Here is a 19,361-nt window from a genome sequence, read left to right as displayed (position 1 = left end):
AGAATTAGCGTAAGAAAATTAACAGCATAATGTACAGCAGGTAACACACTGTTGCCATCACGATTAATCCAAAAACCTAATATCAGTGAATCTCATTCATGGGCATTACCTGATGCAGTTTGAAATTTTCCCTCCAAATTATTCTCTAAAATCTTACTGTATAAGTTCCCATATTTGCTAGAACTGATACTCACTCTGGCATGTGGTGCTCAGTGCCTGATGGAGTCACAACCTATCTTCTTTGTATATTACTCTTACGGGAATTGGCAGAACAACATGAGTGATGAGGACAAGGAGCAGGGCCACTATGTCAGTAGTGTGTGTAGAAGTTGACAATGTGGATCTGACGGAAGGCATGCTAGGGTAGTCCATGAAATTGCGATGACCACTGTACCCAGATGCCAGTGGGCAGAGCATCTGCCTAGTGAGCAGGAGATCTGGGTTCAAATCCCAATCTGACACAAATTTTCAAATTGCCCCAGTGATGTAAATGCCCAGTAGCAGCCAAATGTCAATTCCTTTGTCTTGTGCCCTGTCTTCTTTGCTTTGTGAACAGAGGACAATACAGATTCAGTACTGCATTCATCTCTGTTCATATCTTCTCATGTTCATTGGCCTTTAGACACCTCGTATATAAAATGCGTGAATTATTATTTTAGAGTTTGCTGAAAATCTTACACGGATAGCAAAAACGTGTGTAAGCGTCGTACATCACTGGATTAGCTGTCAGTTGTAGCTGTCAAAACCTTAACGGTATATATAAGCAATAAAAGACCTAGCTTACACTTGCAAATGACAGCAATTAATAGAGATTAATATTTAAAAATTTGGCTGCAGTTGCAAACGCCCTATGGAGCAATAAGATTGTGAGATGACGCAGCACCGTGATGCAGTATGGAAATAGCCTGAAGACGGCAATAATGCTGAAATAGGCCTATTGCTAATGTGAAACGTCTAGCAATTAATAATTACAGCAGCATTCTGGTACATTGTCATGTCATTGCAAAAGATTCTTTCCTTATTCTCATCTAGAATTCCCATCAGACCTGATTGCAGTCACCTTACTTTGACAGCTTTCTGCCGGAACCCATACGATGCCCAGTGGTACTGTTTTGACGACACTCGCGTGGAGCCCGTCTCCGAGACGAGTATAGTGACATCTGCTGCCTACATCCTGTTCTACCAGCGCCGGGGACTGAGCACGGGGTCCTACTCGGCCAGCTCGGCTGCATCCACCAGCTCGTCGGGCTCTGGGCTTGACCATTGGGTCTATCGGATGCCTGCTTTCAACCACTCCATTAGCCGCTCTCAGGAAGACCTCTCCAACAAAGGTAAAGTGGCTCACACACTTACAGAAACCTGTGATGGTAAAGGTTGCCGATGCTGTAGTCAATACTGTGAGCAGTTACTTTGATGATGTTTAGTTCCTTAGTTTACTCATCTGATGCCAGCGGTTTTTTCTGCATTCTGTTGGTTTTGTTAATTGCAGTATCTGTGTATGTTATATTCCTGTATCTGAGGAACTGAATCAGTGATAGGTGCATTAATAAGAGTGAGAATGTTGCAAGCTGCTTCTTCAGAGCTATACACTACACATACACGTGTACAGCTACATTGTGGCAGCAGTGCAGCACGACTGTCCAGTGCAGTTGTGGCTGTAAAGAGAGAGAGTGTGTGTGTGCGTGTGTGTCTGTGTGTGCGCGCGCGTGTGTGTGTGTGTGTGTGTGTGTGTGTGTGTGTGTGTGTGTGTGTGCGCGTGCGCGTGCATGCGGGTGGGGGGGGGGGGGGGGGGGCGTGTGTGCAAGGCCTGCAGCTTTATAGCTCTGAAAGAGTATTCATCCTAAAGGTAGCAGTGTTATGTCTTGTTTACATGACTATCAAAAATTTTGTGTATTGTTTATTTGGTGAACTGATCCCTTTACTCTTTAAATTGTGAACATTTTAGCAATGACTTTATTTTACTATATTAACATTTGTATTCAGTATTTAAGCTAGTTATGCTAAGATAGCTATGTAATATTTTGATGCATTTTTTCTTATCTTGTGCAAAATCCTCAATTTCTTCTGTTTTATTGTAATACATCACTTTCCACTCTCTGCCACATCTCTTCATTGCTTATGATAGTTCATTTAAAAGAATGGCTCAACAAATGCTTGGTGTGGGTTGTACAAAATCATAATTAATTCTCTTCTGTTGCCATTTTTAAGGTATTCCCATTAGCTTCAGTCAAAATTTAAGTTTTATTATTGTTATCGAGTATGAAGACGTGTCTCGAGTATGAAGACGTGTCTCGAGTGGATAGTAGGCTCTAACTGAAAATTAAGTCTATTCAGGAGTTTTCAATATAATTTGTTATTGACATTGTTAATTTGAGTCTTCATTGGCAACCTTTGTAGTAGAGTACTTTAGGTCCTCCTCGGTCCCCTGGTAGCTCCGTGCAGCACCAGCTATGACATAGTGATGTCTGCTGAGAAACTCCATCCACCAAGCCACCTGAGGAGTACCTCAACAAATTACAAGATACAAAACAAATATCTGAACTAATACAGGATATCATACACTTAAATGACATTTGTGCAAGTTAACTATTGTAGAGATTAGGAAAAAAAATTAGTTGTAATCATGCTAAAAAGTCCTGAATTTAATTTAGCCCACCCCATCTAAATGAGTAAGTGTGCTTTTATTTTCAGCATAATCTAATTCAAATATGAAACCTTACTCTAAGGATTATTCTTTTCAGTTCTACTAAAAATACTGGAACATCAATCATTTTTTCCTTTTTATTCACCGACGATTAACCTACTCAAAACACTCGTACCATTCCTGGTTTTCTTTTCAAAGCAACTGTGTTATGAATTATATTAGGTAAGTATGTAAATATAATTTTTGTATCATTATTCTTTATTATTATCATTATTATTATCATCACCACAATCATCATCATCATTCTTAGTTTCCTTTCAAAACAATATTTCTATATAATCATTTGTTGTTATATTTCCTTTCCAATTGAAACTTAAAATATACTGTATACAACAAGGTTGTGCTTAAAGGAACCCATCACATCAGACTGACTTCCACTAATTACAAAAAAAAAGTGCTCTCAACCTTTATGAGTGTACCACAATCTTCTGCTTATTACAAGAAAAGGCTACATTGCCATCTCAGTGAAAATACCATATATTTTGCATTTATGAAATCCATTTCTTTTACATATTTACCCAAAATATTTAATTCATGTGTGATATTTAGAAAAATGTTAAGCTCCTTTTGGTGTGAAACCATGAAATATCTCAACCATAAGCTATTTGGACATTGCTTCTGATGTGCCATATATGTAATCCATTCTTTAATTCAGTGGATCTGGCAAAATTAACGTAAGTTTGGCAGTCTTATCACCTGTAGAAAATTGTATGAAGCCAACCATATTGTCATTCAAAATATTACAGACACTACAAATTCTGTTAACCCATACCAAATATACGAGGGGGAGGGTTCTTAAAAATATTTCAGCTTTTCCAAAAGCCCTTCTTTAAAAGTAGGAAACCCCCCCCCCCCCCCCCCCCCCCCACACACACACACACACACACACACACACACACACACACACACACACACCCAGCAAAGAGGAAGTGTTCTGCCGTGCTAATATTTTCTTTTCTTCTTTCTTCCTAATTGGTAGTATAATTGCCTAGTTATGAAATGTGCTTCTGTTTATTGTCCTTGAGTTCGTATGTCTTTGCTAGAATTATCGTTAAGACAGAAGGGTAACTATGCTATTAGGAATGTGCTTTCCACATGCTACTGTGCCTTTCATTTACTTAGTAACAAATAAGAAGCAATTGGAGTAGCTCTGAAAAACAGTGTGAACCTCTCCTGCATTGCCATTAAAAAGAAGTAAAGAAGCAGTTGCAGTCTCACACGTCTAGGGGAAAAAGTTTTAGTTTCTGTGATGTGCAGTATCAAAGTTTTCCTGATGGCACCAGTCGCTCTTAATTCGGATGAAAGTCCTACAATTTTTTTCACAGCCATGTGTAATGTAGCTTACATTTTCTTTTTCTCTCCTCACCAGTACATAGAAAAAGTGTGTGCCATATTTACAAATCCCAAACCAGCTGTGACTTGCTTTGTTTAATTAAAGTTTTGCAACATTTGTTGCAGAATCGGAAGAAAATGCTGCGCCCAATTTCACTCGTGGTGCTCGTAACTACTCGACGCTGCAACCGCAACCGACAAACAAGCGTTCAGTGGCCACGGAGACGGAAGCCGACCATTACTCTGACGAGGATGCGCCACTTGCCTCTCCCAGGAGTGACTGGGTGAGGGTCAAAACAAACATGGGGCAGACGTAGAAAGAGGTGTAAGTGGTCGTATGTCACTACACTAACACCACTAACATTAAACAGTTGTGGTGGGTGTGTAATGTGGTGCAGGGGCTGCAAGCAGATAAACTGTGTCGTCACCACTTGCGTGAAATGCTGTGCTTGTCTGCAGTATGTTTTTGTTGTGTCGTACTTTGCTTTCTGTCAGCATTAATCTCAGTATTTACAAAACTACAAGCTGGAGCTTCAGAAACAACAGCAACATTTAACAGTAGAGCTACATTTTCTGTACATTATGTTCACAATAAATGCTACAATATGAAAAATTGCATTTTTTAACGGTTACGAGAACCATTAATATTTATGTTAGGTTTTGTGCTATTCATTTACAGATTTGTTACAGAGTTCCATTTTTGAGGCTGGGTTAATACAGGTTGTTTCTTTTTAATAACAAAATACACTAGAGAATAACCGCACAAACTGGCTGCAATTAATGAAATCCACTCAATTTTTGTGCAATGGATATCTGTTTCCAAAATGAACAATGGCCTCAAAACAATGTACTGCAGGCCATCAGTAATGGAAATCACTGAGCCATAATATGAAATGGTGATCAATGTGAGATTGCTACAGTTCTTAAAAAGAAATCAGGAAGTAGTATTACTTTCCAAGTAGAGGAACTATTTCATGTTTACTACTTACAGCAATCAATTTATGATCTGTTATCTTCTCCTTTACTGCTGCTAGAATTCATGGCTTCATTTGCCTTCATTACCACTTGGAATCATTTCCTGGCCCTGGAGATCTACAGCATGCATCTTCAGATTTATCAGAATTTGAATATGCTGGAATACTTCATAATGAGGTGTACTTTAGAGTAGTATATGTTTAATGTAGTTTTGCGTTGATCACCTGTTCCATCAGTTTTTGGTAGAATGTTTTGTATATTCTGAATGAAAACAAGTGACACTGGTGTAATATTGTACAATATTTCTTATGTATTTTATAAACAGGTTTGCAGGTGTTATGTCGTATTCAGGTACTAAGATATATGTGTGTGGCTTTGAAATTTTTATAGGTTCAAAGATTTAAAACTAGTTCATTTTCAGTTTTAAAGTAGTTCATTTTCAGAGATCTTGGTTGGATTCTAATGGTAACCAGTGTTAATTTTTGATTTAGGACTCAAATGAGGAATTAGTTTGACCTTAAATCAAATATTAACAGTTGTTATCTTTGGAAACTAACTGAGATACTAGATGCACAACTTCAAAATCCATAAGTTAGGAATGTGACTCACAGGCACTGGAGCTCGTTAGTTCCTGTGACACAAGATGAGGATGAGGTGAAGGAGTGGATTGGGAGGGTGTGACAGGACAGAGGAAGGGGAGACTGCTTGGTAGAGGGTGTGAGTTAGTGGAGATTAGGCCAGGATTATGGAAATGAAGAATGTGTTGCAAGGATAACTCCCATCTGTGTAGTTCAGGGAAGTTGGTGCTATGGAGAAGGGATTGAAGCAGCCATTGAACTCCAGCATATTGTGTTCAGCAGCATGTTCCATCACTGGGTGGTCAATCTGTGGCCACTGTTTACTGGTGACCAGTCATTCCGGCCTACAGGTGGTTGGTGGTCATAAACACACACAGTATTCTGCCACCACCCGCCATACACAACATCCTGATAGTCACTGTGCCACTGAAAAATATTGTGACCTTTATTTAACTTATAGTTTTCCTAAGATTAAACAACAAAATTTCAGTGTTACTGACCCCCGATCTAAAGGTTTATTAATTAAAATCATTTTACAAATAATTGCTGTCATTTCTTTGGAAACACTGTTTGTGCCTTTTCAGCTTGTTTGACCACATTTTCTATCTACTCTAAGTGAGCATACAGGGCACCTTTCGAATAGAAGAAGCAATACTGGTTTATCTTATGTAAACACTCTCCAACATTTGAAATAAAAGAATTGTAAGGCTAAAATATTTTGATCCTGTATTTCCTTTCTTTCCTGCTTATATATTCATTCCAGCTCCATTCTGTCAATAGTCTCAGCCTTCTCGGTACTGACCACCTCCTGAAACACACTACTCATCTCAACGTTGTGACCAGTTGTTGTTTTTGCATCTACACTGATAGTATTGTACATGTTGCCTGTTGCCTCCACAGGCTCCTCGATGATATCTGCCACATATCCATGAACATCTGAAATGCTTTGGCTTTCCCTGTTTGTAACACAACTCTCCGTTGTAGCTTGTACTGATTTTCTTTCCTGTGTGACATGCATTGGATGTTACACCTTCACTTTCATCCTTCTCCTTCAAACCTATCATTCAAATTTCACTTTTAAGGTATTCAACTGTCTGATCTCCTTCTATCAAAATGTTGACAGAGTCACCGATATAGCTCAAAGATTGTGGCAGGGTTCTTGACATGTAGTTTAGTTTCTCCTTTCCTGTTACTCTCCCACCTGCTAATTTAATTTATCCAACTTGTTTCTGCAAACAGTTTTGTTGATTCCTTGGAGTACAATTCATCCAACTTTTTCATTATCTCAAATGCCATTCACCTTTCCCAGTTTCTGTTGTCCTCTCCCTCAATGTCAGCCTTGCCCAATTTTACAAATCACTACTTTATTGAATAACAATCTTCTTTTTAATTAACAACCACACTCTGCTACCACACCAAGAATTTATTATACATAAGATAATTACATCGATCTTTACACAGTGAACACACTTACAGAACTAATGTGCTGACCTTATCCTGTTCCTTGACAAATGATCATTCCCAGTAGAACGTCCTGTCTTCCAACACTAAATTATACTTATGAATGATTTGTTACTTCGGAATTGCCCAAGTGAGTGAAGGTATTCATAAGATTGGTTGGTGTCTTTCCATTTTCCGCCTGTGAAACAATCACTGTCGTTTATAACACACAGTCAGCTGATTCTGTCAATGTGTCATTTTCATGTTTTGCTCCTATCATTGTAATTGTACAATTTCGTCATGTATGGAAGTCTACAACTGTATCTCTGTCATTTAGATATATAATTGCTGTTATAGAAGACTCAAGTGAGAATGATATTCCATACGTGTCGGTGATTTAAAGTAACATTGCTGCAGTAGGGCATTCATGCATAAACATAAAAACTCATTATGTCTCACAGAACATTACTTTACACGGGTTGGTTCAACACTATTTGCCAACTACAACGCATACTACCATCTGCGACGCTTCATCTCACCCCACAAAGTGGCAGCATTCCAATATACTGTTAACAGAGCAGTCCAGCTACCGCTCTCTGAAATTAAAGTCGAGCAAGGAATGGAAACAATGAAACAGTCAGTCATTGAAAATAACCAGAGCTGCTCATCAGGAGACACACTGAAACACTGAACAACGGTGAGACACTTGCAGCATAAAAAATACATAGAGAATAACATAACCCACACATTCCCATTCCTCATCAATATTTCATATCAAAGTGTCATTGCCTTTAAATGCATAGGCATGAACATATCTTTCGCACCACTAACAGGACTGGCCAGCAATTACCTCATAGCGGCAAGACAAGAAACCCACTACACCATAGGGGTGTGTACAAAATGTAATGATTGTACTGTGTTTGTTTCTACATACCGCAGGCAGGTAAAACATTGTCACTAAAAAACACGAAATACGACACGTTAGAAGTAGTGACCCACCTGCAAGGAACAAAATACTCTGTTAATAAGACAAGTATCAATATTCTACATATTCATCCCAAAGTCAAATGTTCTAAATATAAAAACGCCAAAGCAAACAATCCAAGGCCATCATATATGACAACATTTCAAATGCAATACTATTGTCTCCTTTTTCTAACAGTAGCCTACATTATTAACCTTGGTCGTGGACATCTTCCCCCCCCCACCCCGCCCCACTCGCTCGCACACACGCACGTTACCATCTTTGCTTATTTATGTGTATAAAAGTATGTGCATGTTATGTAAACTTGACTGTGAAAGAAACTGTTACCACTGGAAACCTTTACATTCACATTTCTGTTCATCTTTACAACCAAAGACCTACATTATATTTTGAGACTTTTACCAATATAATCTACCTGATGATGAACTTTTAAAACACTGAAATTTGTTTATAGTATATGTACCTTTTTTTCCCAAAAAGGTCGGATGAGGTTCAAAGAAGCAGTTGTGCAAAAACTAATGTATTTAAGAGGTGAACAACAACAACAACAACAATAATGTGCTACTTTTATTGGCACAGTTTTCTGTTCATGTAATGAAACATAAAGACTTGTTTTAAATGATGCCTAGTACCATTTATATTAATTGTAATATTATTACTGAACTAGAGGTTTTTGATAAGTTATCTTTTGTCTTCAAGCTGAAATTTTTGTAACAGTTTGCTCAGATAATACAGTCCTCTTTCATTTACATCCCTTTTCTTCAGCCGAAGGAAGAGCAGAAATCAGCTGAGAACGAGGTGCCAGTAGAAGTGACACAGAAGGAGTGTGCTGAAGACCAGAGGCAGGATGTATCTTGTGAAGCTGGAATCCCCCCACCCCCACCGAGTGCAGATGTCCAGCCGCCTACAGTTGTCACGGAGTCGTGTGTGTGACAGGAGGAGGACTTCGTTTTTCCTCACATCACACTGCTGGCATCGTTTCCCTGTTTCACATTAAACATAAGTTTCTATAAGCAGAAGACACTTGTACAATCTGCTTCGAGGCTGCTGTGAGGATTTTATGCGGGCCTGAAATTGCTCTGTTAAACATGGAAACAAACCATTACACCTAAACCGTTACTCGTCGTCGGTTATCGTGTTCTAGGCTTCTCATTACGCGGCATATTTGCTTTAATGGCAGTTACCTCACTGAATTCCAAAGTACAACTATCATGAAGTTCTATTTTAGATGCCTCTCAAAAGTAATACTGAATGCATATCATGATGTATTTTCAAGTGTAATATTCCTATTGCACAGTTGTTTATATTTCAAGATCTGTATATGATGTAGTGCAGTTACAGAATTTTGTAAGTATGAAAATGATACAAAGTAAACATTTAGTTTGGAATACAGAGGAGATTCTTTAACAATGTTTCAGATCATTATGGAGATGCTACTTGAACATGGATCATATTCCACAGTTTGTTTTGATATTTGTACTGCAGAGAAAAAGCTCTTCAGCTAATACATTAAGATCAGATTAATTGTGGCTTTCTAAAATGTATTCATTTTTTTTAAAAGCATGTCAGGCATTTGTAAATTGAAGCAGAAAATCAAGTTAGAGGCAACCACCATGGTTGCTAAAATGTTAGCAGTTGAGCTGGTGACTTACTTAAGGTAATTTCTTGGTGCAGTTTATGGATGGCTGGTTTACATGTTCTGAAATTAGCAGAGTGTTTGGAGATACTTGCACCAATATTGATGCACTTCATCCATAAAAAAATTAGTTCAGACAAGAATTATTACTTTCATTTTGTTAACTTTTTAATCAATTTATAACATACTGATGGAATGCCGAAGATTTTTTGTAGATTTTATAAACAATGCAGACAAATGTGACTTAGTCAAGTAACTGAAACCATAACCACCTATCAGAAACTGATGCAACAGTTGTGTACTGGAATTTTCAACTAAGTTATCCTTTGGGGGGGGGGGGGGGGGCGGGGGGGGGAGCGAGCAAGTGAGAGAAAGAGAAAGATTAAAATTCAGAAACGTGGATTGAAAAAAAAAGGAAGATGATGCAAGTGATGGCAGCTAACCGAAGATGTATCGAAATTAACCAAATGCTGTTGCATTTGTATTTCTGTAAGGGAATTTGTTTATGGTGTCAGGTATTTTGTAATGAGGACATTAATGTATCTTTCTTAGAAATTTTTTTGTGTTACAGATTTTTATTTTTGCAATAAGAGGCATATGTTTTGTTTTACATACATATAGCAAGAAATGTAATTTATTGTCGATTACAAGTTTTGTCAATGTCAATAAACAGAAACTTTATTACCTGGTATAGTATACCTCATATTATCAAAAATTTCAGAAATTTTCATGGAAAGTGTATTAATATTTCTTAGCATTCATATAAGATACTGATTATTTGTTTTACATGTTTGAAATACTTGGTGTTGTTTACATATTTATATTATCAGTTGCACTTAAATTGTCATGGGTGAAATTACACATATTTAAAAAGAAGTCCTTGACTAAAGTAATGTAGCTTAAGACAAAAAAATCAGCTCACCCACATTAAAAAAAGAAAGAAAAAAAAACCAACAACATACGTTGGTCTACACAAAATCTCCACTCCCCCCCTGCCACCTCCCAAGAAGGAGGGTGATACAAGCTTTGAAGAAAAGTAATTAATACCACCTCTCCTACCCCTCAGTCCCATTCTTCTTATCCTCCTGATCCATATTCTTTTATCTCCACATCTTGTGCACAAGATCTGATAACTCATTATTTTCTTCCACTTGGTACTGTACTCCAGTTTCACATCAATATAAGTAGTTCTGTTGTCCAACAATTTTTCTGCAGTTATGTTGAAACAAGTACACATTCATTTATAATTTAAAATGGCATATGATCATAAGACATTTCACAGAATTTAACTGTAATGTCTATTACATAAAACACAACACAGTATTACACAAGTGCAATCAGAAACACCATTCTCCCCTATCTTTTCATGGGGCTCTGAATGTGACAGTTACTTTGTAAGTTCTACATAGCCAAGCAAGATAATGAGTTCTTTTGTTTTGCAAATGAACATCCCTTCCTTGTGAGAAAGAGAGGAAAAAAAGGAAACAAAATTTGTGGGAATAGCAAAAATGAAGGATGAGTCACAATTGAGAGAAATAGATGGGAAAGGGGAGAGTCATGACAGTAGGCTTAAAATGTTTTTTCAGTGGTCTTTTGGTTGGATAATTGCACATTGATGGCAAATAAATTATGTAGCAATTCCTGAACGATATCTTTTAACATTTCAGTGTGTCACGTCCTTTAATTCACAACTCTTGAAAAATGAAATTGAATACTAGGAGATTGACATTTTCTGTCCCTGTTTTTATGACATTACAGTTTTTGTACACGCTTATTGTTTTCCTTTGCTTGGTCATGAAACTCAACATTATGTGCCATTTAGACCTTTAAAGTGAACAGGTAGTATGTTTGCATCAGAGATATATTTATTTCTCCCCAATTTGTGTAGAGAAGTGTATAATTTATTGTTGATTCTGAAATAGTGAACACTTCTGGCAACTGGAACCTGTAATGAAACCACATGTTTGTTGTCATTAGTCATTCTGGAAACACGACACTGGCAAATCTGTGCTCATGAACTTCACAGTGTACAGTAGAGATATCTAAGCTGCCCTCTTTTCTTGTCCTAACAATCTGGTATGGTTCCTGTCATCGACAAAACTCATGTTTCACTTACTGGAGCACAGTCGGCCAAAATTTTCTGTAATTTTTCTGTGTATTATTCTGTTGTGATGAGATGTTGGGCATAGTTGGCCGAATGATGTAAATATTTGTAAATAAATGTAAAAAGACATGTAATTAATTTGCTGATGATACCAGTTAGTAATTACTGATTTATTTCTTAGTGTGAGCTATACTTTTGCGTTCCATGGTGATTGCATCCAAAGTATTATACAACTAGTATCAGCTTGTGATATACGTTATTTGCCTCTCAGTTTTTGGTATAATTAGATGAGACATGCTCATATGCCATCAAATTGCATCACCTAATTAATTGATGTATCAGTCTCCCATCACACTCTTGCATATAATTGTGGCACTTGATGCTGCAATCGTCTTATGACATGTAACATTCCAAGCCAGTTGGACATAAATGTAAAATGTCAGAGAAAAATTTTATTTCGTTTAGAACACTACTTATCCTTATCGTCTCATTGACTTGCACCAGATAATTTAACATTCTGCTACTTCCAGCAGCATGATTACCACTGACTGTTTGTTCCACAACAATATTAGTCCTCATAGTTCATAGGCATACTGCAATATCCCTTGTCTCTATCTTTAAAGTTTTTTGTGGACTGTGTCTACACCATCTTTTATTTCATATTTTATCTGCATCTTACAATGCACACTATTGAAAACACATTATATGGTTTTGCTTTCTAATTAACACATTTCTTTCATTTTTGCCCAAGCATCCGTTTCCACGATCATCAACCAGCTGTTTGAGAAATTAATATTATTACATTACTTCTTAGCTTACTAGTGAAGAGAAATTTACAATTTTGTAAACTGTTCATTCAGTAATTCGTGATTTTCTTTACCGAGCGAGGTGGCGCAGTGGTTAGACACTGGACTCGCATTCGGGAGGACAACGGTTCAATCCCGCGTCCGGCCATCCTGATTTAGGTTTTCCGTGATTTCCCTAAATCACTCCCGGCAAATGCCGGGATGGTTCCTCTGAAAGGGCACGGCCGACTTCCTTCCCCATCCTTCCTAATCCGATGAGACCAATGACCACGCTGTCTGGTCTCCTTCCCCAAACAAACCAACCAACCGTGATTTTCTTTAATTTTTTGCAGTCAAAGTGGAAATGTAATGCGCAGGCTTTTAGCTGTTGTCTTCCTTTGCTCTTTTGCACCTTTATGGCCCTATCTTTCATTATTAATACCTCCTATGTCAGCTGTTGGAAATTTGCCGGATGTCAGTGCTCTACAGGAAAGTTTGAATCTTCACTCGTAATCATAATGTGACTTTTGATAGCATAAAAACTGAATATTGCATTGCTGATATACCTCTTTGTTGTAATTAGCCCATATTTATTTCAGTATGAGGTACTTTGTTTTGATAGTAAAGCTGTTGTAAGAAAGTAGTACACAGACGTGTTTCTAGCACAGATATTACTGTTAATCCTAGCCAGTTAGAGGCAACTACAGAACCATCTCTGACAACAATTACTAAATGAAACTGGCTGATCAGGAGCTATGGTATTATTTTAGTCTTGATCTGTTCAAAACTTTCTGTAACATTCTTGCAGTAGTGCATAAATACAGACATTTGGTATTTGAGAAACAATTTTTTCACCCTTTGCATAGTACTGTTTTCTAATTCTTTCCTGTTTTGCTTTCTGGGTGTCTTATAATGCTGGCTGATTAACAGCGTCTTCTGTAGACACAAAATAAAGCTTTTGAGACTGTAGTTGTATAAATTGATGATTCTCTTAATCATTCCAAAAATGATTTGCCTATATTTATATTTGTAAAACAGATTTTTCATGTATTATTGTACATCATATTAGGTATTTGGCAACTATTTTACTATAAATTGCTGTGAACTGAAGAATAAGACATTAAACATTTTACCGAGCAATGCAATGAGAAATAAAATGCCGATGGGACAACTGGAAAAACCATGTCCTGCTGTCATTTCTTTGGTTTTTTCACAATTTTACTAAATCAATACAAGAAAATGTCATAACTTCTAACACTATGTCAAAACAGGCCTTGCAAGGGATCTCTAATCAGTGTGCTGTTGATAGAGTTAGAAAACACAATCACAGCAAACCTCACCATTTTCCGATGCAAATCACTGCTGTTACTTTTCAAATATATCAGTCTTTCAAACAGCGTTTCTTCTAGCCTATGGTTCCAAAGTCTTGAACATTATTTAAAAAACATCATCCAAGGAAGAGAGATTTCTCATGTGTATCATTTTAGCATCCTTTGTAATTTAAGAAATGCATCTTAGCATCAGAATCATTCTAATATTTTGTTTTAAGTTGTGACATAAGCAGTACATTCTATCACAGTGAAAGGTTTGTAACCAGTTGTGGATTCTGTGTGAAAAAATGGGCAGTTGTCGTAGGTACACTTGTAACTAATGCATGTATTTTTCATTTCTAAAAATAAAATGTAAATACCGTGTAATTTTTTGTTAAAGAATCACTTCTGGTTATTATTCTCTCCGGTGTTAAAAAAAAAGAAAAGAAAACAAAAATATTCTCTTCCTTGTCACCACCGCAAATCAAAACTTTGCATTGTATGGATCTTCTGATTATTTGTCACTAGACCTGAATTGTTCTTCCTGGTGTTTTTCCCACACACATTGCACCTATGGCATCATGTACTTCTTTAGTGTGTTCCTGTGCTGTTTTAGTGAGCTACTGTGTATTTACTTCACTTTATGCAAACCTATTTCTATGCTACAAATTTAATTGCTTCATCCCCTCGTTTCCTTGTAATACTGTGTAATTGTTGAGGGTTCCTGAAGATCACACTGCTCTGTGAATCTATGTTTGCACATTAGTAATTGGCATTTACCACTGATACCCTTCTTCCCTTTTTCCTGCAGTAGATAGTATTTGGCATCAACTGAAGTGTAACAGTGTGCTGGACAGTTCTCCCCCTTCCTGTGTTTTCAGAATTCATTCCTGAGCCAGTAAAGGACCAAGCGACACAAGCTGCTACTTGTGGGTTCAAGCTGAGAGGGTTGCCAGTGGCACCACAGCTTTTAAAAATCTTACACAGGACATACTGCAGTTAGTAGTGAAAGCTGACATGGGTGAAAGTGTAGGAGGGAAAAGGGACACCAAATGGTAAGTTGCTTGTGTGGAAAAATGTTCTTGAACCGGTCCTGTTCATTCTATTACCGAAACTGCAAACACTCATTGCTGGCAGCTTAATACAACTGCACAATTTTAATACGTCAAGCCAGCATTGCTTACAATCTATCATTTTTTAAATTTATATTGGGTACTGTATTAAGTTTTCATTGTTTGCAAAGTGACTGTCCCTTCGCAGATGGCAAAGCTTGTTCAACACTGTCGGTTGAACAGAAGAGGACAATTGAACACTATAAATTAGGAAGGGTCTAAGCGCCAAAAATAAAGAACTGATAAAGGTTGATAAACATATTTTATTTCAATAGAAGATTAGTCAACAGAAAATGGAATATATTTTGTGACAAACAATTTGTATGAATGTGTTATGAAAGAAAATAATCAAGAAAATTCACCGTTCCAATAGAAAAATCTATTTGAAAAAATATATTTGAAAAGGGGTATATGTACCATTTTGACTAACATACACAAAGGCCTTATCTCCAAACACCCTTGCAATCATTGTCCATATTTACAGCAAGATAAGGATGTTTTGCCCTACTAGATGTTATTAATATTTCTAGATCGTGTGGTGCAGACATCTTAATGACACGGTTCCTCTTCTCAGTTATAGCAAAGTCACGGTTGCAAGAAAGAAACAAAAGACTGTTATCAACAAACTTATGACTGATTTTATTCAAGCAATCTTTTGCAGAAGAGTAATAACCATCATCTTACTTTTGTTCTGTACGATACAATTATCAGTCCAAATTACCAGCTTTCTCTTATTGGAGGTAAGAAGGGAAATAGCTTTTAGCATTGAGGAATTAATTTCCTTGTCGCCACATCCAGTAACACTCTTATTTCAAAGACACATGTATGCATATTCAGTGTCACAGAGATGAACACACCAGGTTCAGTATCACAAACATGAATACAAATATTGAAACAGGACAGTTGACAGTATGAGAGCATCTCAAAATGTGTCAGTAAAGGGATATAAAATACCTTCTGTAAATTGGCTGTGATCACACGTGTACCTGTACTAGGTGTCTGTGACAAAATTCTATCTTCATGTAATGCAGACATTCCCTTTTCTGGTGACACTCAAGGGCTGCTTTGTGTTGGGTGTTGCTTGGGTCACACTTAAAATTTGGAATGCAGTAAGTCACAAGTACTAAAAGTATCCAGTCTGATCAGTCCAAATGTCAAATTAGGAAAATTCTTGAATGTGTGAGCATATTATTGTAATTTTCATACAGAGTATTGGACAATAAAATATTTAAATAGCCTCGAATCATTCAAATCTGGACTTAATCACTGATTGCTCTCTATTTTAATGATTTTCTTTTACAGGAAAAGATTTGATGTGTTCACATATTTGCTTCCTCACTTCCTGTGAATACATTCTTGGTGCACTGTGTTGTCCCCTGTTATCAACATAAATGTATTCTCCTTTTTCTCTTGCAAGACTTAGATATGTTTGTGAGGCAGTAAAAAAAACAATTAAAAAATTTTACGATGATCTTCTACATGACTATCGTTACCATCTGGAACAGTGTAGTAGCTCGTATTCGTAGGAGATTTTCTGCAGGACATAGTCATATTTTCCATGCCATCTTCTCTTTACAACACCTAGCTGCATATGACCAAGAAGAAATGTTTTCTGTTGCTCCAATGTGCATTTGTAGAAAACCAAAAACAATTGTTGGTTAAATTCGGCTGACAAAGCATAACATTCTTCGTTACACTTGTAGTAGTAGTAGTAGTAGTAGTAGTAGTAGTAGTAGTATTGTTGTTGTTATCTGATTGCCAGATTGAAAATACAGATGTAGGTTATGGTAGAGGTATAAATATAACTTTCACTTACATGAGCTTTTGAAGGCTGTTTTTCTGGCACATCTTTCTGTCTGGAGTTTTTGTAGGTTTGTCCACTGTTCCTTAGTCTCTTCCTTTCCCTGGAAACACTTTCAGAACATCTCTTTCTCCTTTTTAGAATGTTAACATCATCACTGGAAAACATTTTGTACTACATGCAGTAAACACAGTGCTACCAGCTGGTGAGAACAAGCAGGGATTGAACCCTTACTTGCTAACTGTACCACTGGAGATACAGCACCTGCCATATTCTGAGGACATTAAAAACTATACAAAAAACATTGAAGCCATAAACCCTTTATAAAAGTATTCTGCATGAAACATTGATCTTTTTAAACCACCTAACTTGCATTTGCTTGCTTTGACATATAGACCCTTTCTATTCAATTGTCAATTGGTGAAATTGATTCCAAACCAAAGAAAACTGTACCATTAAGTGTAATGACATTTTTGTTAAGTGGATTACAATATAAATTGCAAATATAGCAGTGTTTTTAAAATATTGATTCTTCTGTACTTACATACATCTTTAATTTTTTATATGCAGTTATGTAAGGCTGTATTTTCAAGACAGTTGTCAGTTTAAGTGTAACTCCATCAAGAATACTGTCATATGTCATTAGCAGATCTATTTAGCCATCTGGAAACTAATTTGTTAAACTAACCAGTGGCAAAACTTCCTGCCAGATCTTTGTCTCCACTTACGACCATTACTTTCACAAAGCAATTTCATGTTCATATTGTACAGTGTTGTATAGGAAAATATTAAAAGATAAGTGTGTAATTTTCAGAAAACATCAACATGAATATGCTTGCCTACAGAGTAAGATGTGTACATTGAAAACTAAATGTGTGTAATTTCATCAGAAATGCCATTCATTGAAACATTTAATCAAAAGAACATTTTAATGGCGAAGGAAACTCTTTATAACATTACAGTTAGCTACTAATGTAACTTGACTGTTTGAAAGAGTTAAACAGATTAAATGTAGACTCATAGGTTCTATTTATTTTTGCATATGTGATAGAAAAATTTATCTGTTGTTGCTGCAGCTGCTGTGCTGCTACTTTGATTAAAACTGATGTCATGAATGGTACCCATTACTTGGTCTATATTTGTGTATACTGTTTCTCCCTAGAGGCTCAACATGTACAGGGAATTAATGTTAGATCCGTAGAAATAGGAAAATTATCAAATGATGTGTGAGAAAGTGGGAAAAGCAGCTGAAGTGCCACCTTAATAATTATTATTAAAAAGACACTTGCGAGAGTATCTTTGCGTCTGACTGTATGGAGTGGTTATCTATGTCAAAAATTTAAAATTGGTGTGTAATGTAAGATAAGCTGTGATTCTGAACATGAGAAAAATTTAACTTGGACTATAAAAGTGTGTTCATTTGCACTATTACCAAACATGAAATGTGCCTTGTGAGTCCTAATAAATAGTTATCAGCTCATGATATGCCTGGCCTTTTTTCAAATCTTCGGAAAAGAAATTAGAACTTCTTATGCATGTTTAAAGCAGAAATAATTGGTTTCAGACAAAGTGTCTGCTTACTTGCTCCTGATTGTGGTGTCATTTGTTAAAGAATGCTTATGTTTAGTTTTTTGCAGTTCACTTTGTCCCATTGTTCCTGATCTTGCCCTGACTCCATATCTCCATGTGATATAAGGAAGATGCCTTATGCCCGTTTTATAGGAAATGTTTATACAAATATATCAATAATAAATATATGATTACAAATAAACTGTATGTTTCGTGAAAGGTTTACTTGTTCTTTATCCACATAGAGCATAAGAGTTAATGGGAAAAAGAAAGTAACCATGTGAAGAAGTATTTGTAAACTTGGATGTTTCTGGTTTATTAACTACCATGTCTTTATGTACTGTATTATTCACTCTAAATTTTGTAAATTCAGATTGACCAACTTTTACCTTTATTAAGGGGGCAAACCACATTAGGAGGCTGTTTGACACAGCTTTTTGGGATTTTTTTTAATCGGGAGAATTAATTAGAATTTAATCAAATTTTGACATCATTTCATTCCTATTTCGAACAATTAGCCAAAAATAACAAAGTTGTGCTGTGATGCTCACTGAAAGTCATGAGTATAGTTATCCAATTGCATGCAGTGTAGCCATTCCAATTTACATCTGAAATCAAAAAGTTTTCGATTTTACATTAATAAGTTATTTTCTAAGAATATGAGCCTCAATACAGGTGAAAAATTATGAAAATTAAAAATTTTGCAGGCATTGGAACAATTTACTTCGATTTTCACAATTTTTTGTCTAATTATGTAAAGAAATATACCCTTAAAATCATGGTATCATCTCAAAAGTGGGTTCATATAATTTGTAATTTTTGTAAAGATTTCATAGTGATTGGTTCTGTACTTTTTGAGTTGGACTGCATGCAAATGTGAAAAAGTCATTTCGAGATAAACGTGTTTGAAAAATAAATTCTTGGAAACTAGAAATTCAAGGAAGTTAACAATGGTGTAAAGTGCTTACCAATTAATCTGCGATTCTAGCACCATATAGTAATCCTCCTCCTTCCTCATAGGCTTCGTTTT

General features: G+C 36.4%; 1 protein-coding gene across 2 annotated transcripts in view; it reads left to right on the top strand.

Moving 5' to 3' along the window:
* The window catches only part of LOC124777147 (ubiquitin carboxyl-terminal hydrolase 31), a 336,927-nt gene extending 326,955 nt beyond the window's left edge, over nucleotides 1–9,972 (top strand). Inside the window, exons 10-12 of one of the 2 annotated variants that reach the window (XM_047252447.1) lie at nucleotides 1,074–1,331; nucleotides 4,163–4,320; nucleotides 8,780–9,972. In XM_047252447.1, coding sequence (XP_047108403.1) covers nucleotides 1,074–1,331; nucleotides 4,163–4,320; nucleotides 8,780–8,947 — 584 coding nt within the window. In that variant the 3' untranslated portion in view covers nucleotides 8,948–9,972. Of the gene's footprint in view, nucleotides 1–1,073; nucleotides 1,332–4,162; nucleotides 4,362–8,779 lie in introns of both variants that reach the window. The other variant, XM_047252448.1, reaches the window with a different exon arrangement.
* The last annotated feature ends 9,389 nt before the right edge of the window (nucleotides 9,973–19,361 follow it).

Source organism: Schistocerca piceifrons, chromosome 2 (assembly GCF_021461385.2).
Source record: "Schistocerca piceifrons isolate TAMUIC-IGC-003096 chromosome 2, iqSchPice1.1, whole genome shotgun sequence".
In the NCBI taxonomy this organism is placed as follows: domain Eukaryota; kingdom Metazoa; phylum Arthropoda; class Insecta; order Orthoptera; family Acrididae; genus Schistocerca; species Schistocerca piceifrons.
Note: the sequence above shows the minus strand (reverse complement) of the source record. Positions and strands in the feature narration are given on the sequence as shown.